The following is a 22,822-nucleotide window of genomic DNA, read 5'->3' on the forward strand; positions in this document are numbered from 1 at the left end:
TTGGAGAAGGAAAGGGAGGTTGAGAATTACTACAAATTCGTAGCCTATTCTCAGATTGGTATTTTCTGGATAAAAAATTAATAAAGAAAAGGATTAAATACCTGGGATTGTGTTGAGTTGGGAAGACAATATAATTAATTCCAAACAGTCCAGGAATCAATTAAAAATTGCTTGTTGACTGCTTTCTACTTCCGGAAGTTCCAGTACACTCTGACTTAATAGAATTAATAATATAGGGAGTATCACAAGTCAGTGTGAAAAGATTCCCTATCCAATTAAATTGGACACGTAAATAAGAGGCACTTCCGTAAATAGTGACCCCTGAGCTCCACGTACTTGGCTAGTTTCATCCACTGCGTTATAGAACGAATAGAATTAATGTGAACGAATATTCTGAACCCCGAATCCACACTGGTAGCCCCCTAGTCACGAGGACTTGGAGAGCTGACCAGGCAGTTCGGTAGTACATTGGATACTGACTGTACAGTGAAACTAGCAACTATGAGCTTAGGGTAAAAATGAGTCTGGACCAAGCAGCAGAGGCAGCGGATGCGCGCGTTTCTGGGCTATGATTGGCTAAATATTATGTCATGAGATCGTGGAAATACCCATATAATGATAGTATCCGCGAGCTGAATATTCGCGTCAGGTTGGGCAATATAGTAAATGTTTTTTCTCCCAGTTAGGTAGCAGAAAAAGCTGTTTTTTCTCCCTCTACAAATGCCCCGATTTAGGTGACAGATGAACAAGGGAGAAATATGGTACGTAAATCAATAAGAAGCGGGAGAATAGAATCAATAGAATCAATAATCTTCATATTCAGCATTAGTAATCTGCGTGCCCAACCTATCAGCTAATCAATAGAATCAATAGAATCAATGATGATCATCCGCGCCCACTGCCCCGAATTATGTAGCATATTTACGTGCTTGTGAAGTGTGTACCGGAAGTAATAGAATTAATAATCCCTACAACTCAACCAAGATATTCCAGGGATAAAGATAGAAGAAAGGTACATGGAAAATTAAACTCAAGAGTAAAAAATACAAAGTAGAAAAATGCATAAAAAGTTACAAAATACAGTAAGTGAAAAAATGCATAAGTAGCTAAAGTAGAGAATAAAAAATAACAACAATATTTACAGTATGAAAAAATGAAAAAAGAATATCAGGTATTTTCGTAAATAAAAATTGAAAGTTGAAAATACAATGGAAAAATATGAACTGGAAATATTCAAATGTATGTAAAAAATTCATTTCCATGTATGAGAACAAAATTGTAAAAAAAAATTCATTATTTATTATTTTTTTTTTTTATATAGGAGTACCAATGGGAAGAATACATACCGCCTTAAAATCGTGCAGAGTCAACTTATGTGAATGCAGAATCAGCGAAGAAGGTAGGTCTAAATTATTTACTGTGTAATAATCTAGCTTCTTGGTATGTCGACTGAAAGCCACTATGATATGTGGTAGGCTATCATAAATTGAATTTTGGTGATGAATTAATCGAACCAATATAATATTTTCGGCTTGTTTTCCCTGGTACTCGTGTATGGTGTTTACAGGAAATCCTTTGCTGGCTAGTATTTGCTTTTCGTTTTGCGTAAATACTAGGTAATGAGAATCAATAGAATGAGGTAGATTATTGACATTTTTCAAGGTATACAGGTTCATTTCGGAAAATACTTGTGAAGTAGACAGCATTCCATGTTGATAAAATTCTGATAATAATGCTGTAGCGGTAAGAGTGCATCGAAATGAAATGTTCAAAAATTCTATTTCCGCAATTAGATACTCAGGAATGCAGGAAAAATGGATTGATGGTAATGGCGAACGATTAATATACTGTATTTGATGTCTGTCTCCTACTAAAATTACTTCTGAAGCTCCAGCTTTCTCTACAGCAAATATAATTTGGCCAAAGTGAATTAAGAAAGCTTCATCAACAAATATTCGGGAGTAGTGAGATGTATTTTGGCTCATCAAATAAGAATCAATAGTTCGGTAATTTCGTCGTAGAATAACTTCATCAATTGAAAATCCATTTTTCTCATTATAACGCCTGCGAAAATTTTCTGCACTGTCTTTCGTTGGGAATAAAACCAAATCATCAATGCTTCGGGTATTATCTAAAATGTAGGTAGTTTTCCCGCAGCCTGGAACGCCTTGAACTAATTTGAACTGAGGAATTAATAAATGTTGAAGATTAATATTTTTGCACGCAAAGAACAAATCATAATCGCTGAGAATTCGAGTATCTTGCGTAACTACCAGTTTATTAGAATTAATTTTGAACGAATGGGAATTAATATCTGAAAATTTGATTAAATTAATTCCATCACAGGCGTATTTGTAATTACTATGTCGAGGTGTGTGAGTAAATTTATTAGAATTGATATCGTAGATTCCCAAGTCAAAGTTAGTTAGAGTTAATTTTTCTGAATTTTCGCAGCTAGAATGGATAATACTGGCATTCCACAGCGCTAAAATAGAATTTTGGTACCAAATGTTGATTTGCTCATTTGCGGCATAGAATAAATATGAATAAGTATTTTCTTGTAAATCAGCCATTTCTTCAAAATTAATAGAAATAATAGAATAAATAGAAATAATAAATCAGGTTTAAACTAAAAGGTTGTACTCGTTGTAAATGAACAAATGACTAGAAAATAGAAATAATATACATATTCTTTGAAATAATAAATAAATCACGTCACAAGTCTCATTATGAATAAAAAAAAAAAAATTGAATAAATTGAAAAAATAATACTAGATCTTGATTGGTTTGTAAATTTAAACACTCTTTATGACGTAACAACAACCAGCGTTATCAACTACCGAACTAATTTTTATCAATTTTCGAAAAATGATAATTGCGAAAATGTCGATAGAAACACTTAGTAATTAATACAAATTATTAACGTCGTTTTTCAGCTCCTCTAAAGCTCGGAGAGTTCGGTCGCTTGAGGTATGGTTTTCGTAGTCGCTTATCAGCTAGAAATGGAATTAATCCCAGCAAGATTTCGAGATGGAAACTCTGCGGTAGTACTGGAAGATCGTTCTCGGTTGGATCCTGTCTATCGATTATTGTTTCAATTTCATGAAGGTAGATGATTCGTCGTGTATTACTGAATAATACAGCCTTGTATCGGAGCCAAGCTCGAAAATCTTTGCAAAGCTGATCATTTTCTTTAGTAAGTATAGGTGGTAAAAGTATGATTTTTGATACGTGTGTATTCTTAATAAAACATATCAGCTGCTTCGCATCCTCAGTAATATCATCCAGCTTACGTTTGTCGGCAATGTCGCGATGTCCAATTGATAGTATGATATACTTCGGCAGCACAACGACAAATTTGCGCAAGTTCGATTGTAAATCTTTAATTGAGATTGAACGATTGATGAATAAATTGTTAGGCAGCTGATTGATAAGGTCAATGTTTCCTGCTACAGCATCGTCGACTATGCCATTAATAATTCCATCGCCAATTAACCAATGACTTTGTAGAAAATAAACAGGTTCGCGCCGTCGATCTGAACGCTTGAGTTTTCCAGCCACTAAATAGAAGTAAAATTGTGGCTCATGACAGTAATTTGCCATATCGCGCGGAATTTGTCTATCTAAATAGAAAGGCAGTTCCGCTACTAAAGAGTGAAATGTGGCTGTTGTCACGATACCATTTTGAGGAATGCGCAGCTTCGAAAATACACCATATGTTGGTTTATGATAATATGTAATAGGCTGGTTCGGTCTTATATCAATTCTGTTGATTTTTAATCGTGCATTCTCTCTGTTTACAGGTATAATTGGAGCTGGAACAGGCGCTGCTTCGTGTACGTGTGCTGGAGCCGATGGCTGGAGTACTGGATGAAAGACTTCTTCGAAGTTGATATCTGATGTGGTCGATGAAGCTGAAGAAATCGAGTATTGATCGCATTGACGTGGAGGTACATATCCAGATGTTGAGGGCTGAGGGTCGGAATTTTCGGCGACAAAGCTTTCTAAGGCTGCACGTAATTTTTCAACTGTAATCGTAGGTTTAGCAGACGTACCGGAATCAGATGGCAGCGGCGAATCGATTTTGGCTGAAACAGCAGCTTTTTCATCATCGGAGCTCGATTCGGACAGATTTATCTCAGGAATGGCGATCGCTGGCATCGACGCTGGAGCGGAGGTTTGTAACGTTTTGATCAGCTTATCTTTCTCTTGAATTTCTTCGGTTAATGCTTCATTTTGTCGTAGAAGCTGTCGAAGTTCGGAAGCGAGCTGGGAATTACGTTCGTGCTGATTATTCATCGCGATATTCATCTCAGTGAGTTGAGCTCTGGTAGCGTTATTGATGATGAGGCGAATGCTTTCGGCGATTGGTGATTTTTGAACGACGATCTCACGTAGCGCCTTGATATCAATATTCGCGACGCACTTTTTGAACGGACAAGGTATTTTTCGCTCTTTAAGAGTTTTTGTCTTAATCATAAAGCACTTCAAGTGCACCAAATGGTTACACTCCTTACCAGTGATTAGTACTGCAGGTCCAGTAGCACCGGATGGAGGAACAGCGAGCGAACCGTCACAGAAAGGGCAGACAGCTATGGAGAGCTCACAAGTATGATCGATTTCCGCGTTAGCCATAGTATCGACGAACTAATTAGAATCAACAGAAAAAATCACCGGAGTCTCGAACAAATAAACGGCTTGAGTAACGAACGAACTGAACAAAGACATACGATCCTTACGAAGAACAAATTACTTATGAAGACAGAATCAGTACTTGCGCAAATTCCTGGTGCAAAAAAAAATGGCCTAAAAGGCTGACGGTGGAAGGGATTATCTCGCAAATATCTTGTTAAATGTTGGGTGAAGGGAGTAGAAAGCTATCTGCGATAGCTGTAGATTATCGCTAGATGTCTGGCAAATTCTATATTTAATCCCTTATCTGTTGTAGACAGTATTGTTAGAATAATTGTATTTTAGAAGATATATTTGCTGATAATCCTTGTCTAAATGCTATTTTTATTCTTGAATAAATAGAATCAATAGAATCAATATCGTGTATTTGTAAATTTTCTTCTTGACGAACATTTTTCAGCAAATTCCACTTTCTAACGAAATTGAGCAAGTTAAACTCTGTCAGGATAGGTAAAATGAACTCGTTGACATTCTCAAAGTGAAATGAATAATCTCCGTGCCATTAATTAATGATATCAACGATATATGATGTTAAAATGAAGTTGAAATATAATATTTACGCGTTCACGATGAAATAATATGAAATAATAATAAAAACTTCCTTGTAGAAATGAAATTAGGAATCTATGTGTATAAAACGGCTAATAGAATAAATAGTAGTCATTCCCAGTATTATTATTCAAACGACATATCATAGTATCACCATTTTCTTGAATATATTCAATGATAATTATTTACAGGTTAAAAACTCAAGTAGAAATTTCTTCTTTGAAATGATACGATGGTATGAATAGCTGGTGGGGATACTTATTTTCTTGTACTGCAATTTTTAAATTAATTGAAGCTGTAGTTTTAGAAATAATAGAAAAAATAAAATAATCATATTCATGCCATCTTCTTATTTATTTTTATCTTCGGCACAACGAAAGGAACATAACTCACAGCTATTCAAATTGCAATAATAATAGAATCAATATAACATAGAATAAGTAGAAATAATATTCGAATAGATAATTCAAAACTCAAAAAATAACGAACTTAGAATTAATAGAACTAATATAAACTGGTAATTTCGAAAATACCTGTTAGAAAGAAAAATGCGACTAAAAATCCAAATTAATAGAAATAATACACGAAGACATGTAAAAAGAATAAAGAGGATATCGAAAATAACAGGCTTTAACGTGGAGGTAATATCGAATGCTCAGCCGAACCGCCATGTCTTCATTTCAAACTTAGAAATAGAAAAGATAGAAAAAATAACAAAATTCACAAATTCAAACAACGAAAAAATAGAAAACGAAAGATTTACGCAAATACCGGGTATAGAATTAATCGAAATAACGCAACATATGAGCCAAACGGTAAATAATATCAAAATGAACAAAAGGGTGGGCGTATATGATACCGGCGAGGTCGGCATGGTAAGGCTGGACGCGATCTACTGTTTCTTCCAAAAATTGCAAATAGGTGACCCGAGACCGGTCTAATTGAGGCAGGATTCCTCGCTGCCAATCGCGGTACGATCTTCTTATTTCCGCATCTGGTCGTCGATCAGCGATGATTATCGGAAGGATGAGAATTCGCTCTACGTGTTGGTCCAGCAAAAATTGGATTAACGCCGATGTGTTTATTCTGGCAGTATGCTCGGACTTGAGCGTCAGATCGTGTCCTCCCATGGCAACTACGCAGAATCTAGGTACGTTACGAGCGTGTTGTTGGATATTATGGCGAAGACGTTTGGCCGAAAGAAAACTTCCTGCAAAGCGGCTACGGTCCCAGCGACTTTTTAACGTTGGATCTCGTCTCAGCGGTTCTCTCGCAACACCGTGGGTGAGACCGTCGCCAATCACCCACCATCCGTTCAGGAAAATGTGGGTGGTCGGACGGCGGTCGTCCGGTGACCAACTTGTGTAAACTGAGGAATACATTTGCTGACTATGCAAAGTATACTCGTGACGTAGCTCGCGCTGGATTTGCGGGTTGAAAGTATAGCCGGACTGGTTCAAAATAGCCATAATATTTCCACGACGATGCGGAAATACAGCGCTCTGGACGCCACCATCGTAGACTCGTATTTCACATCATGTTCTGAAGTCTTCATACGGAGCATCCTCATCATCAAGCAGCGGCTGGTTACGCGGCTGATGGTCGTTGCGTTGTTCGGTCGCATTCCGCATGACGTGGTTTACTAAGACGTTACTGGAGTTGTAAAATGAAGAGAAAACATTACGTGTACTAGGCCGGAAAGGCTCGCGAAATCGCGACGGTCCGGCAACGTTTCCTACTTCTCCTAGCTCTGGCGCTACTAAAACTGGTCCAGAATTCGATGGGTGAGTCTCCTCGAGGTTTACATCGTCGAGATTAGGAGCGGACGGAGCTGGAGCATTGACCGAAGCTGGAACCGGCTCTGGAATCACACCATCTTGAGCATCTCGCTCTTGGTCCATACGGCGTTGCATCTCACGTTCTTCTGGAGAATAAATAGAATTAATTAGAAATAATTGATCAAAATCACGTTCAGGTAAAATAATTTCAGAAATTGAGATGCGTATATTTGTATTAGAATTAATAGAATTACCGTTCGTTTGAACAAATCCTTCAGCAAATGCTCGATCAATCGGTTCATTAAGGTCGTTGCGCTCATCGACGTCTTGGCAATCGTTGGCTGCGTTATCGTTATTTGCGTAATTATCTGGAGCCCGATCATCTTGATTTTCGGCGGCATGAACATTTTTATTTCCAGCAGCCTGATTAACGTGATTCACCATTTGTTGCTGTGCACCAGCGATATCGTCATCGTCGTCGTTGTCTCGATGGTTGAGGTCATCCTCGAAATCTGGGATTATAAAACGAGTATCGATAATGAAACGGCTCCAGCTATTTGTATATTGAATTGGGCTGTAATCAATATAATTACCTTGGTAATCTTGCGCTGGTCGCCTAAGTCTGGAGATTTCGCGTTCGAGATCTGCGATTCTTCCGGTCATAATCTCATTTTGCGCTACGGCGTCACGTAAAGAATCGTTCAGCGCATTTATGCGCTCGCGCTGGAAATCAACGGTGTCGCTGAGATTTGCGATTCTGCTGCGGTGACCGGAGTTTGTGCAAATATTGTCAGGCGTATCATAACGGAAAATTACACTGTGATAGTGTTGTCGAATTAGCACGGCGCCGCAGCTCCTATGTTGACATTTTGCTGGGAGATATCGGAAATTGCCGGCGGGGGTACGCTGCTCAGTTAAGCTTTTCACGCATTCGCGATGGTAAGTATGCGGACAGGTCTCGTTCCGGACAGTTTCTTGTCCTGCCTCGAACTCCTCCCCGCAGTACTGGCATACCGGAACACGATATCTTTCCATTGGCCTAGAGGACAGAAAAGAATCAGTGTCAGATGAGTTATCGCTGGAATCTTCGATGCTTATAGATTGGATAAAATCCGTTGGAAAATCTAATCGAGAAAAATTAGGTTCATAGACACGTATATCATCCATATAGAAAGTATTACACAGTGAATCAAAAGTATTTTCCCATAGCCCTTCTTTAAATCTGGCTCGATCAAATTCGCGCTGTCTTAAGAAAGATGAAGTTTCTGGCTTCTTGAATGAGTATTGATTGCCATTCCATGTGATAAATTTATGGATATTCATATCGAAAAAATAGAACTAATAGAAGTAATAGAATTAATGGAAATAATCAGTACCTTTTTCACGAGAATCGTAGCGAACAAACGAACAAACTTCAGCCAAATAATTAGCGACACAGCAGAACGAATAAGCTGGAGAAATAGTAATGCGTAAGTACAAGTTTCACGAGCGAAAATAGAAACAATGTGAATAAGTTGCTGGTCAATTCACCTTTTCGCAAATTCCGGTTCAATAATCGTCAAACGAAACAATATTTTCTTTAAACTAAACGTACGAATCGTCGCAATATAGCTGGTGAAACAGAATAGAACAAATAGAATCAATAGTTGTTTTGAATCTTCGAAAAAATAGAATCAATATAGCATACCAGTAGCAAAGCGAAGCTGGATCATATCTTGAAACAATACAGTTCTTCAAATAACAGAAATCTTCGACGAAACACTTGAAATAATTCAGTTTACCAATCAACGAAAATCTGGGATGAAATAATTGAATTAATAAACTGACGATTAAAACAGCAACGTACTTAGGCTAGCTATTTAAAACACACGTACAGAATCGAATTAGAAGTTGAATTTTGTTTGATTTTTTCCAATTTTGAATCAGGCTTTATATTTAGCCCTCAAATAGAATCAATAGAATAAATTAACACGTGATATCGTTCTTCGATGTGAATCAATGATTGAAAAGATGGCTGTGTTTGTAGCCTAAACCACGTGGTTTGATGGTAGGTATGATGGTACGTGTGTTTTACAGTAAAATCGGTAAATTGTATAAAACCAAGCAAATTAATAATGATGATATTAACACTTGTACTTACGAGTCAATAGAACAAATATTTCTCCAATCAATACGTCGTATTATCCACCATGAAGTCGTAAACAAATAGCTGGAATTTTCAAAAATGGTTTAAACGACCGAACAAATATGAAAAAATAGAGGAAACGAACCAAGAAAATACAGCGCTGCGTAAATCTTACCGATTATAGAAATAATAAGAACGAAATTAAACTTTGAAAGAATAGAAAAAATTTCACCACGTTAGAGATGTACGCACTAAACACAAAGAGAAGCAAAAGTCGAATGATGAAATGGTAGGTTTGATGTGTAGGCTTAGGCTGTCGCTGCTATTGCTGGGTTTTTCTAGGAACCGATAAGGATCATTGTTAATCGAAGCTTGCTTCTTATCGCAACCCCCTTTCCTCTGTACGTATAATATCGGTCTGCGACTGTCTATTTTCATATACTAAGTAAAGATTTGCTTGTCGATGATGGTTAGGCGTAGCTCGGTTCGTGGATAAAAATAGAAGAAATATTTACAAGGTCGTATTTTTGATGATTTTATTTGATAGATTAAAATAGAAATAATACACGATTAATGAGATGAAAATAAAATTACATTTCTTCGCCTGGAAAAAATACGCGATATGTACATGATGAATAAATTGAACAAATATCAATCAACCGGAAATTACGCAAATATCAGTCGAATTCATAGTTGGTTAGCTTCTTCTAAAGATTGAGTGAATTTTACAATACGGTACGCCATTTCAGCGTAGATCAGCGGGTTTGAATAATAATTTCCAGCTCCATCTTTGTAGAAAGGATCCGCTCTATCTGAAATTTCTTCAAGGCTGGTTGCATATTTCAAAATCTGTGGGTCCATTTCAATTAAGTCGGTGCGAAGCCATTTTCGAAATTTTCCCCGGAGCGAATGATCTGGTAGCATATTTGAATTAATATTTGGTAAAATTAAAATGTCTTCGACGCCTTGATCCAATAGAAAAGCAATCAGCTCCTTCGTGTTATAACAGCATTTATTGAACGTTTCTTTCAGTAAATCATGGCAGCCTATAGATAGGATGATTCTTTTAGGAACTAGGATCTTGTGATGCTGGATGTTATGCATCAAACGCTTCGCTGAGATGTTCGTACCGGATACCTTTGAATTATCCCACATCTTTTTAACTCTTTTTTCTTCTTTGACAACTTGTCTTGCAATTGCGTGGGCAATGCCGTCGCCAATCAGCCACCAGCCGTTAATGAAACAATGCATAATATGCATACCGTCGTACCTGCTTAATGAAATGTAGCGGCTGATGTAGAAATGCTGCTGAGCGTAAGTGTAATGGTCTTGATAGTCTGGCGGCATAATTGGACCATAATCGCAATTTTCGTTGACCAATTTGTCTTCTAAATTATCCCATGTAATTGGGAGAAAAACATCTTGGTAGCTGCCATCAAAGCGACGAATTCTGATGATATTTTCGGCTTTATTTACGTAGCGAAGCGGATAACAGTTGTCCAATGGGTACATTTTTCCAGAAATATAAATAATAGAAAAAATAGAAATAATAGAATAAATTAAAATTTTTTTTTCTTAGATGAAATGATATTTACACAGTTCTGCAGCAATGAGTAATTTCGTACGAATCAATAGAATGAATAGAATAAATAGTGGTTGAATCAATATTTATTTGTATTGGGACATTCGTGAGCAAGAGATGTTAGCTGAAGTCGATCGAAAAATATAATGAACAGCTTTTGAAATGAAACTTGCGAGGTAGGTAGAAAAATAATCAGCATGTTAGGACCGGAGGGTCGGAGGGCATTTGCGACCAATCAGGAAGCTCGGATAACAACTCAACGAATTTCATTCGCTGCTCATGGTTGAGCAGGTTCAAAATCAAAGAATTAACGTGTTTAAAACGCCTTCTACCTGTCCGCGGCCCGTCTTCAGGTGCGTCAGTACCTTCGTTGTAATTGATATTTTCGCGCTTGCGCATATTATATCGCAAATTAGCCTGCTGTTGAATATTTTCACGAGTTTTTTCATCTGGAAATACCTGAGATAAAACAGCATCAAATTGCATGGAATCATAATCATTATTTTTCTTACGAAACCGCTTGCGAATCTGAGTAAATTGATCCAATTTCTCTTCATCGTTCATTTCGCTAAATTTACGAGTTTTCTTCTTTGATGGAGCTTCTAGCTCTTTAATAAAGTTTTCCAGTAAATCTCGATGCTCAGCAAATTGCTTCATTCTTTTCTGTAAGGAACGGTCATCGTATTTTGAGCGCAATTTTGGTTCTTCGCGTAGCTGTTTAAGATGATGTAGGTTAAGGTAGGTCGTAATTTGACGTACGTTGATGAGCCTCTTATCACTCTTATCAGCAACTTTTTGAACTTCGTAACAATTTTTCCCCGAGTGAGCCACCACTACATATGGCCCAAACCTTTTTGGAAAAAGTTTAGCTGAAGCTCCTTTATCTGCCGATGACAGTCTGTGATTGGTTATCATAACAAGTTCACCTGGTTTAAATATTCGCGGGTCACCAAAACGCTTATTATGTTTCTGCTCCCGGGATTGAAAATCTAGCTCACGCTGCTCCTTGATATATCTGATAAGAGCTTGATGATTCGTAAGTTTATCAGCTGCTGCGATGTCAAATTCGGTAGTATATACAGCTTTACGAGCGAGTCTATCAGCGGTGAAGTTGCCAAAATCAGTCTCTCGCGCATAAACATGAGTAAGTTCAAATAAGTCAAATTGAGATTTCAGCTGAATGATTTCTTTAAATATTTCTTGATGATGAACTGGCTTCTTTGCAGAGTTTTTCCAGTCGTTATCAGTCCATTTAGAAAAAGTATCATTTACAGCTGATGTTAGATATCGGGAATCAGAAATTATATGTAATCGAGTAATTCCTTGCTTAATAGCAATTTTCATTGCGGTAAGTAGAGCAATAGCCTCAGCTAAGTTATTAGTCGGTGTATAATTTTCGTGCTTGATTCTTTCGGAAACATTTTGTTTACCCTCAGGATGCCAGCAAATGCCAATTCCAGCGATAGCGTCATCTGAACCGTTGTTAGCGCAAGCGCCATCGATCGATACCCAAACAACGTTATCAACAGAAGTGTAAACATTGTTGAGTAGGTCAAGTTTCGAGTTCATTAAATCTTCGCTGGTGATAGATGGTAAATCTTGACGTTCTTTCTTCTCCAGTAATTTGCGTAAATGATATTTGGCATTGAATGTTAATCTTCCAGTAGGAAGGTCGGTTTCAAATTCTGCAATTTGCCATACTTCGTCTGGAGGAACGTTGTCATCATTCGGCGTATTATTAATTTCTTCTTCAATTTCCTTGACGTAAGTACTCCATCCATGGTGTGAATACGCACCATCTGCATTAATATTCATTTTAATCCGCAAACGGTCTCCAATAATGCGCATAGTTCTCTCAACTAGATTTGATTGAGGATTGTGCGCTGTTGAGTGTCCAATCGCTATCTTATATTTCTTCAATAATTTACGCCAAATCTTGTTGGTAAATTGAGTAGCGTTATCTGTAATTATTTTACGAATTTTATACTTTTTAGAATGAATTTCTTTAATTACAGCTTCCATAGCGTTGGCAACAGTTTGCTGGAGAATATCTTGAAGTAGTGATAACCAGACTTTTCCAGAGAAAACATCCTTCGATACCAAGAGATATTTCGGCTGATTGGAATAATTTGAAATCGGTCCAAGAATGTCTACAGAGATCACATCAGCAAGTCCGTATGAATTAGTATATCCAAATTCGAGTGGTTTCTTTTCTGAATAAGTTTTATTTGCTTTACAGTGCAAACACTCACTGGTAATAGAACGAATAAAATGCTTCGCATTGGATGAATAATACATACGCCGGAAAATAGCTTCGAGCTTATTTGCACCGACGTGGCCGTAGGTCTCGTGAAGAAATAATATCATATCTTTGAAGATTTCGTCTGGAAGTACTGGAACACGGCTCTCATCTGGGTAATTGAAAATTAATGTTTCTTTGTTATCAATCACTTCAATTGAATAACGTTTAGCTAGGTTATTTTTAATTTGTACTCCTCTCGCATCTAAAAATTCATCTGGTGTTTTTAATCGACGAAAAATATCTGCGCATTTTGGATCACGTTTCTGAAATAAACTGAGACGATTGAGATAATCCAATAAATGAGAACGAATACGCAGTGAGAGGTCATTTTCTTCGGTAATGAAATTGGAACAATTCGCACTGTTAATAGTTAGTTCGGGAGCCTGCATTCCGAACCATTTCTTGTGTCTTCTTCGTAGGTCGTAAATCAAATTGTAGCAGTTAAATAACGTAATCCATCCAGCGGCTTTTCTGTGAACCTCTGCGATGGTCTCAAATTTATGTACAATTGAAAGTAAATCGCTACGAACATGAATTGTTCTGCCATGGAGCCATAGTTGTAGTTTTTTGATGCTTTTGGCTAAGGTATACATTTCTCGTTCAATTAAAGTGTACTTCTTTTGATGCGGCTTAAAACTATGGCTGGTAAATAGAATAATTTCGTCTTGTCCTTGGTAGTTTTGATACAAAACAGCATTCATAGCATCATTAGATGTGTATGTATCTAGGTACAGGTCTATCTTGTCTCGAGCTGGAACTAATTCGAAGTCTTTCGTATATTCTTGCTTCAATTTCTCGATAGCTGCATCTTGCCTTGGTCCCCATTCGAAGGGTACATTATCGCAAGTTAACTCGTACAAAGGTGCAATAATTTGTTGATATTGAGGAATAAATCTTCGATATAATCCGGTCAAGCCAATCAGCTCAAGAATCTCGATTTTATTCTTGAGAACAAATTGACCGCGTTTCGTGTGTTTTGCGATGTAATCGTTAAATTTGTCAATTTTACATGACTGCTTTGAAATTCTGCCAGGGCTAAGATCGAATCCTAAATGCTCAGTTTTTCCTTTGAAAAATGTAGTCTTTTTCGCATTTAAACGTAGATTGTTGATTCGTAGAATAGTAAGAACTTCCACCAATAATTCCAGCATGTATTCGAATGTTGCAGAACGAAGAAGAATATCGTCGACGTATTTGGTGATTCCAGCTTTATCCGGGATGATATCGTTGACCATATTTACGAAGAGCGCTGATGAAATTTTCAAGCCGTACGGCAAACGAATAAATTGATAAACGCGTCCATCGACCTGAAATGCGCAATACTTGCGTGAAAATTCATCCATGACCAGCTGCCAAAATCCTGATACAAAATCGAGCGTACAAAACAGCTTTGCTTCAGCATCTTGAGTAATAATCCTATCAAGTAAACCAGCTTCATTGTAATTCTCTGCTAATATTGGATTTAAATCCACAGGATTCAAGCAAACACGGATTTCCCCGCTTTTCTTGACGTTAACTACAATGGGGTTTATGTAAGTCGAGTCTGAAGGTTCAATGACGTTTGTTGCCATCATTACTTGAAGTTCCTTACGTAAGTCGTTCATTAATTTCTTTGATGGATTATACTTGGCTCCTCGGTATCGAATATCTTTAGTTGGAATGTTGAATTTTAATCGAACTCTTTTCCCGGTATATTTTCCAGGAAATTTCGAAAATACGTCACGAAATTCGCTCAAAACATCGAAAGCTCGTTCAGCTTGCGAAACAGTGATTCTTCCAGCAGTAACAGCATCTTGAAGGTCAGCTTCCAGTCGTTCAATAAATATATCTGGACCGTCGTCTATAACTCCATCAGGTAATCGGTGATAATTGCTAAACATATCTGTTCGCCGTAAAATGTTGTTCATTTCTAATCTATATTCATCTTTCAGTTTCCCGCCGAAAATATTCAGCTTACCTTCGTATTGCTCAGGCGTCAAAAAGTCCACCACTTCAGTATGAACTTTCGTAGATGGTCTGCAGAGTGCTTTTCGGCGCTTGATTCTTGGTTCAATTCCAAGATACTCCATCGACTGGGTTCCAATTAAGAATACGTGATTACAGCCTTTCAGCACATAAAAAGGTATTTTCAGTGCGTGTTTTCCAAAGTATAATGTTGGTACAATAATATATCTTGCTGTTTCAGCTTCTTTTGAATCAGCTAAAATACAAACAGCTGGATTCTCTAGCTCGATAAAATCCAATTCATCGGAATGGTGTCGAATCAGGTGTAAAGCTGTTTCCTCTGACATTATATTTGGCACTGCCCCAGAGTCAAGCTGGGCTGGATAACAGGAATTTCCAAGTCGTAGTGGAATTACGCAGGTAATGGTGTCATTTCTTTCGTGTAATAATTGCGATTTTAAATTATCGTTCATTTCGGAGACTTTTATCGGTACTTTCGTAAAAGATGATGATTTCAAGGCGTTTTGTTCTTCTTGATTTACAGATATGCGGTTTACCATGTTAACTGAGAATGCTGGAAAATAACGGTATTCGGGAGAAGAAGACTGGGATTCTTCATCTTCAACCTGCTCATCTTCCTGCGCTGAATCGTGCGGAGCATCCGTAGTGGAGGCATTTGTTTCGGGAGCATTTGCGTCGGGCATACCGGAAATGTCATGCGAGTTCTCTGTTGTCTCGGTGAGAGTGTCTGATGAATCGCTGGCAGATTGATTTAAGGTATGTATCATTTCAGCTGCAGCTTCTTTATTAGGACAGTCTAATATTTCTTGAATTAATTTTAATAAATTTGCTGTCATATGTTGTAGTGAGCCATCTGGTCGAGCAACAAATCGAGCATTCGGGTCATCTTCGGTAGTCAAATCAGTAATGGTTACAGGATCACGTGAATCCATGAAGCGCTTGGTTGGATCGCAGAAAGTCTCAAGAAACTCAAGAATTCTTTCTCGTCCGGTAATTCCAAGGTTGTAATAATCGCCTTTGTCGTTTAAATAGAAACAATTTTTATCAGGAATCACGTTGTCATTTTCATCGCAGGCTACGGTATACTTGATTCCAACGAGTATATTTTCCACTACTTCAGCGAAGAATATTGCTGGATACAGCGAATAGCGTACGTTGCGAGTTGAACAGACATCTAAAAGGATATGACGAAAATCGAGCCATCTCTTGAATGAAGTTGTTGGTTCATCTCCAGCTTTCGGACGAACTGGAGGAAATATTACGAGTATGTCTTTAAATTGTTTATTTACTAGTAGTCGAATTATTCTATCGAAATAATTCTGAACGTATTTCATATCGATCGATGAATTATTCAGCTCAAAATCGCCCATTGAAATTAATACATGTTGTTTGGTGAATGAAGCGTTTTCAATTTCATGAGCTAATTCTTTCAATAAAATAACCTCTTTTAAATAAGGTTTTTTATCGAAGTCTAGTTCTGGCATTCCATATTTAATATAATAAGCCAGACCATCACCAATAATTTCGTAGTCATCAAGTGCTGATGGAATTCGATTGAAAGTAATAGAATTAATAGAATTAATTACAACTCCTCGTCCCCCGCTTGGCTCGCAGGGGACTTCCTCAAGTTTTTTGGCTTGACAACTTCAATTTCAGAGTCTTCGCCGTCAGAGCTTGAGTCAGTATCTCGCTCCTGATGATTTTCTTCTTCTTCTTCCTGATTGTCCATTAATGACTGATAAATATAGGCACATTTTTCCAAATCTTCGGCAGTGATACCTAAGGAATTCAAATATTTGGTCGGAAAACGGAATGAAGGTTTCTTCAGTGGTTGTTTAGGGTCTTTGGATGCCCCAGCGCCGGCGTTGGTACCACTGGTACTTGGTATAGCGTCGTTAGCTTTCGGGGCGCCTTTTCCCTTATTTCCAAGTTTATTGAACAAATTTTTAATCGTACGTCGATCAGTATTTCGGTTCGGAGTGGACATATATGGCGGTATCCAAAATTTAGTATAAGGAGGAATGGTTTGATCGTTAACTTCAGCGTTGGCATTGGCGTATTCTTCATGTCGACGCATAACTTGCAATTTTTTCTTGAATCTGATACGATCTTCTTTGCATTCGGTAAATTCAAATCTCAAATCCTTCGGTACTTTTAGATAGACAGTATCCAGGAGCATTGCATCAGTAATATCGGAGTCAGCCAATACATTGAACCACTTGAGTAAAATTCCAGCTATTTTCTTCGATGATTTCTGATTAAACTGCATCTTGAGAAAGTGACTTCTGGCATTATTTTGTTCAACACCATCCCAAACTTTCTGTACAAATCCATCACGATATTTGAGATATGGTAATTTTGGATTAACGTGCTCCTTATACGCCTTGGCTTCGTCGCTTTGAATAATTTGCGCAAATAAATTACGATACTGAAATTCGCTAGCGCGCTGTTCTCGCATAAAATGTTCGAATTTCTCAATGAAGCTCATTACTTCATATTTGTTGGTATTATCGTAATAAATATCAGCTTCGCGTAGATGTTTAGCTTTAAGATTCATTTTTCCTTCGAGGAATTCTAAATTATACCGCAATGTACGTTGACGAGGTTTAACTCCAGTGTCTTTTGTTTTAGATTTATTTCTTCGAGCAAATACACCGGATTCATTGAATGGATTAATATTTCCACCGCCGTCGTCGTCGTCATCGTCGCTGCTATCATCATTGCTTCTGCGCGAACTAGAATTATGTCCACCGCTGGAACCTCCAAGATCTGAACCGCGATCGTTATTTCGAGTAGTAGTGGATACTTCGTTACCGATTGGTAAAATATCAGTATCTCTGGACGGGTACTTACCGTGCACATTGTAATAGAATAAATCATCGACAGAATACGTAAGTTCAGTTGTTGTATCTTGAATCATATCGGTTTTTCTGTCAATTCTTACGGTATCTTTCTTTAAAGATGCAAACATCTTGTCGTACATTCCAAATTTACGCGAGGCTTTTCCCAATTCTTCAGTCAAATATTTCTCCAGATTTTTATGATCTGATGAGCGTTGTTCTTGAAAAGTAAAATACACATCTTTGAGATCTCCTCTCGTGGTCGAAATTCCAACTTCAAGACCTTTGATGCGATCCTTAACCGCAGACGTTCGAGCAGCCCAACCGGTGTTTTCTCTTTTGATCCAGTCTATAATTCCTTGAGCGTGAGCCAAAGATACAGCTTGATCATTTTCCGGTAGTTCATACTCATTTACCTCAACAGCGGGATAAGGTGTCTCAGGATCGAATTCATCGAAACAATATACTCGGCCAGCATCTTGATCGACGTCATTATTTTCATTTTCATTTGCCCCAGCCTCAGCATCAGTATTCACCGCGACGTTACGAGTTCTAGGTCTTCCTTCACCGTTGTCAATTTCTTCCTCAGCATCAGGATCAGCTTGAGGGAGTCTTCGTATAACTGCTGGAGGAGGTACCTGTAAATTGATTTCTGGAACATCTCCGAACATGTCAATCCAATGATAAGTTTCTTGAAGTTCTTCGAATTCATTTTGGGTAGCGTCGGGATCGTCGTCGTCTTCGACAACAGTTGACAAATTAACACGTGTGGGCTGGGTTTCCACTGTTCTTCTTGGAGTGGAAGTCGAGGGCTCGAGTATAGTTCCGTCTGGAAGAGTGTATCGAACTTTCTTCTTTCCGCCTTCAGTAGAAATAATTGGACTAGCAATCACTGATTGCTGCTCAGGAGTAGCCTTCTTTTTTGAAGCGTAAAATCTCTGGGTTTCGGTGATAAATCTCGACGTTGCTCCTCGCTCAGAACTTTGAGTCGGATGTCCGAGTTCTGCATTTCTTCGAGCAGTAGCGCGAGTCCATGGCTGACGCGTTGGCTGCGCTTGAGGTTTTGGACGAGTCGAGGTTTTTCTTGATTTTCCATTAGAATTACGCTCTGGATCGCCGTTGCTCATTTTTTTCGAATTAGTACTTGCGTAAATTGCTGGAGTAGTATATTTTTATGAATAAATTAATCGTCGAAGTTATTCCCGTTATTACGTACGATGAAGTATAGAATTAATTGAATCTTTATTAGAATGAATAAAATTAAACAGATGTTGTCGTATAATGTTTCAGGAATACTTACGTAGCTGGAAAGCGAGCTGATTAATTTCTCGAAGAGTTCAGATAAATACAGCACTCCTAATATTACAGCAATACAATTTGGCAAGGTAAGCGTAAATGTGTCCAGAGAAGTATCCACATCAATAGAATAAATAGAATTAATATTTTATTTATTTTCCAGTTTCGAAGGCTCTGATTGGTAACGTAGAACTAATAACTCAATAATACTCGCCGCGTCGTATTTAGTAACTAATAATTAAACAGGTATCGAAATAATATCCCAATTCTGGAAAAACAATAATATTCGTAGGAATATTTTCCCCAGGTTCGCAATGATAGAATTAATAGAATTAATTACGTGGATTAATTAGAAATAATTACGCAAATAACTGCGGTCGAATTAATATTCAGGAACTGTAGTGTATTTGAGTTCCGTTAAACTTGTTCCAAAATATTGAAGAATTTCAAAGTCTTGAAATAGAATCAATATTTGAATGAATAGAACAAATAGAGAGCAGTAGCTAGCTTGATGTGAACAGGTCAAGAATCAATAGAATAATGAAGCTTCTGTTCTCTTACTGCTTGGGTATCGACCTACTAATCATACCGCGAGGGGGGTGTGTCGTCGTATTTCCAGGAGTAGGGATGGTTAATCGCGAGTATTGCACAATATATCGCCGCTGGCGTTAAAATATTTCGTTGATGGCGTTTAAATACCCGACCGTGCCGATGTTATCTCGTTGATAAATTCTGGATCTTTCTGTACTGAATAAATTTGTAAGAAACTTCGCGAAAGAAGATAACAATGCTATCAGCGGCGCTAACCAGCATCAAGTACCTGCTATCCATCCGTGAACGATAGGATTTGCAAATATTTGAGGATACTGATAAGGAAGCTGCAAACTACCTAAATATAGAACAAATATCTAACGGTGCTCGCGTAATCGCGAAGGGTAGACAATGAACTAGTATTCTTATCTTGATAAGGGTATTCGCGTATTTTCCCAGCCGCCAATTATTGTGTAATTTTTCAGCAACGAAATAATCAATTGAGATAACGATTGATGTTGAATGTGTCGAGTGTACGAGATAAGGATCGTGTAAATACCCGCGGCTATTGTATTACGTTAAAAATACTTCCGTTATCTTGTTTAAGCGCCAGCTTTGGTCAGGTTCGCGTGTATTTTAATCGGACGTGTTTATAAATAGAAAAAATATGAAAATGGGAAAAAACCCAGTGCTACTATTGTCACACTTTCAAACCTGTCGAATTCTTGTTCAAGGTCGGATTGGGTTCGTGGAAAATCCCATAACGAGTGTAAAAAGTGGCGAATTTCATTCCATGGAAATAAATAGAACAAATAATCGTCATTTTGCCGTCATAATTTCTTCCATAAACGAACGAATAAATACGTGATTTCTGGTACTTTCCAGTGTTGTGATTGGATGAACGGTTGGAATAATCATCCAATGGGGTTCGCTGGTAATGAATTACGCATTTTGGACGTAATTTTGCGAATTATTTTCGCTCATAAATGCCATAAACATACTCTCGTACCTCAGAGGTTGAATTAACATATGAACGAATAGAATGAATTCTTATTTTAATAGAAATAATACGTAATCGGAGAAATATGGGTACGTTAAACTGCTACATGGCGAAAAAATACGTTCGGATGTACTTATTATCTATGTACTTCGAAATAATTTGTGGGTAAACTGCCCCAGGGGGTGTAAAAGGTCCACAGGGGGCTGGAGTACGAACAAATATTCGTTTTTTCTGCAGTAAAAGCGTGATTACGTATGTAAATGCAAAGATTTGCGAATTAATAGAATGGCGAGTTGATAAATTTATGGTGATGGGTAGTATATCCGAGCTCGTGAAAATTTCACCACCATAAACGTTCGTTGAAAGTGAATTAATATTCCATCCGTGGGTACTTTTATGGAATTAATAGAATCAATAGAATTAAATAGAATTAATGAATTTTCACTTTCAATCTTCGTGATAGAATGAATAGATATTTTCGCAAATCTTGATGTTGTTTGGCATGAATTTTCGAATCAATCGCTGACTTATGGAATTTTTTCCATTGGCGGGGTTAACAAAAATACATGGATGTAATAATTACGAAAAATTCTGCTTCTTTCTGCAACTTTCTCTGTAGTTCTGATTCGTCTGCGCAGCCAAATCAAATACCCAAATAATAGGAGAAATAATCAGTTTTTTTCGTAAAATACTGCATCATACTGGAGCTAAGAATTTCCTAACAGAAATATCTTGCTATGAGGAAATAATTTGAATTAATGAGAACTAATAGAATTAATAGAACTAGTAGAATCAATAATGCTGATTATTTCCACACCTATGGGCTGGTACACCCATAGGAATTTATCTTGAATTAATATTTAAGTAAATATCTTTGTTCCCCACCAAGGATGCCAAAATGTAGGGGGAGATTATGCAGATCTGGGGTGCTGGTTACTTCGATCCTGAGCTTCTAGGAAAGGATTGACGAAAGTAACGAATCTCTCTACATGAACAGGACCCTCTGAGTACCATTGGTTCAGACCGAGAACCTCACGGGGGTCCAACCCTAAATACGAGTTGGGTTTTGATCCAGAATTAATAAAAACTCGTAAATTGTAAATTTACTCCTTATTATTACCTCTGGGCAAGTGACCACACAACCAATATTATCATAGGACGAAATTTGAGTGTTGGGAAACGAATATTAAATACGTAAATAAGAACACAGATCTTCTTCAAGTACATCTAATTATCTCAAATTACGAGAAAAGAACAACATGAAGTTGATATCTCTTGAGAGTAATTATTGGAGAAGGAAAGGGAGGTTGAGAATTACTACAAATTCGTAGCCTATTCTCAGATTGGTATTTTCTGGATAAAAAATTAATAAAGAAAAGGATTAAATACCTGGGATTGTGTTGAGTTGGGAAGACAATATAATTAATTCCAAACAGTCCAGGAATCAATTAAAAATTGCTTGTTGACTGCTTTCTACTTCCGGAAGTTCCAGTACACTCTGACTTAATAGAATTAATAATATAGGGAGTATCACAAGTCAGTGTGAAAAGATTCCCTATCCAATTAAATTGGACACGTAAATAAGAGGCACTTCCGTAAATAGTGACCCCTGAGCTCCACGTACTTGGCTAGTTTCATCCACTGCGTTATAGAACGAATAGAATTAATGTGAACGAATATTCTGAACCCCGAATCCACACTGGTAGCCCCCTAGTCACGAGGACTTGGAGAGCTGACCAGGCAGTTCGGTAGTACATTGGATACTGACTGTACAGTGAAACTAGCAACTATGAGCTTAGGGTAAAAATGAGTCTGGACCAAGCAGCAGAGGCAGCGGATGCGCGCGTTTCTGGGCTATGATTGGCTAAATATTATGTCATGAGATCGTGGAAATACCCATATAATGATAGTATCCGCGAGCTGAATATTCGCGTCAGGTTGGGCAATATAGTAAATGTTTTTTCTCCCAGTTAGGTAGCAGAAAAAGCTGTTTTTTCTCCCTCTACAAAATTATTAATCCCACACTTATTTAACCCCGTAGTTGGACCTACCACAATACATGTCATTTTTTACAAAATTTTTTCTAAAAAGTGACTTATGTGGTTCTTTTCATGTACTCTTCAGAAGATTTGACCTTTTTGTGACCCAATATTCTTAGGAAA

At 37.6% G+C, this 22,822-nt stretch overlaps 2 protein-coding genes across 4 annotated transcripts; both read right to left on the reverse strand.

Moving 5' to 3' along the window:
* Nucleotides 1–5,614: 5,614 nt before the first annotated feature.
* Nucleotides 5,615–9,039, reverse strand: LOC135844368 (uncharacterized). Of its 3 annotated transcripts, XM_065362541.1 has the most exons (4): nt 8,550–9,039; nt 7,613–8,470; nt 7,274–7,531; nt 5,615–7,165 (listed from the first exon to the last, which is right to left on the reverse strand). In XM_065362541.1, the coding sequence occupies exons 2-4, from the start codon at nt 8,340–8,342 to the stop codon at nt 6,777–6,779; spliced, it is 1,377 nt and encodes a 458-aa protein (XP_065218613.1). In that variant the 5' UTR covers nt 8,343–8,470; nt 8,550–9,039; the 3' UTR covers nt 5,615–6,776. The 3 variants fall into 3 exon arrangements, with proteins under 3 accessions (XP_065218613.1, XP_065218623.1, XP_065218605.1); XM_065362551.1 differs by having other exon boundaries at nt 5,615–7,162; nt 7,613–9,039; XM_065362533.1 differs by having other exon boundaries at nt 7,613–9,039.
* Nucleotides 9,040–9,064: 25 nt separating this feature from the next.
* Nucleotides 9,065–16,490, reverse strand: LOC135844359 (uncharacterized). Its single transcript, XM_065362524.1, has one exon. It carries the CDS (start codon nt 16,475–16,477, stop codon nt 10,919–10,921), a length of 5,559 nt encoding a protein of 1,852 aa, XP_065218596.1. The 5' UTR covers nt 16,478–16,490; the 3' UTR covers nt 9,065–10,918.
* Between the last annotated feature and the right edge of the window lie 6,332 nt (nt 16,491–22,822).

The sequence above is a fragment of the Planococcus citri genome, chromosome 1 (assembly GCF_950023065.1).
Source record: "Planococcus citri chromosome 1, ihPlaCitr1.1, whole genome shotgun sequence".
NCBI classification, from domain to species: Eukaryota; Metazoa; Arthropoda; class Insecta; order Hemiptera; family Pseudococcidae; genus Planococcus; species Planococcus citri.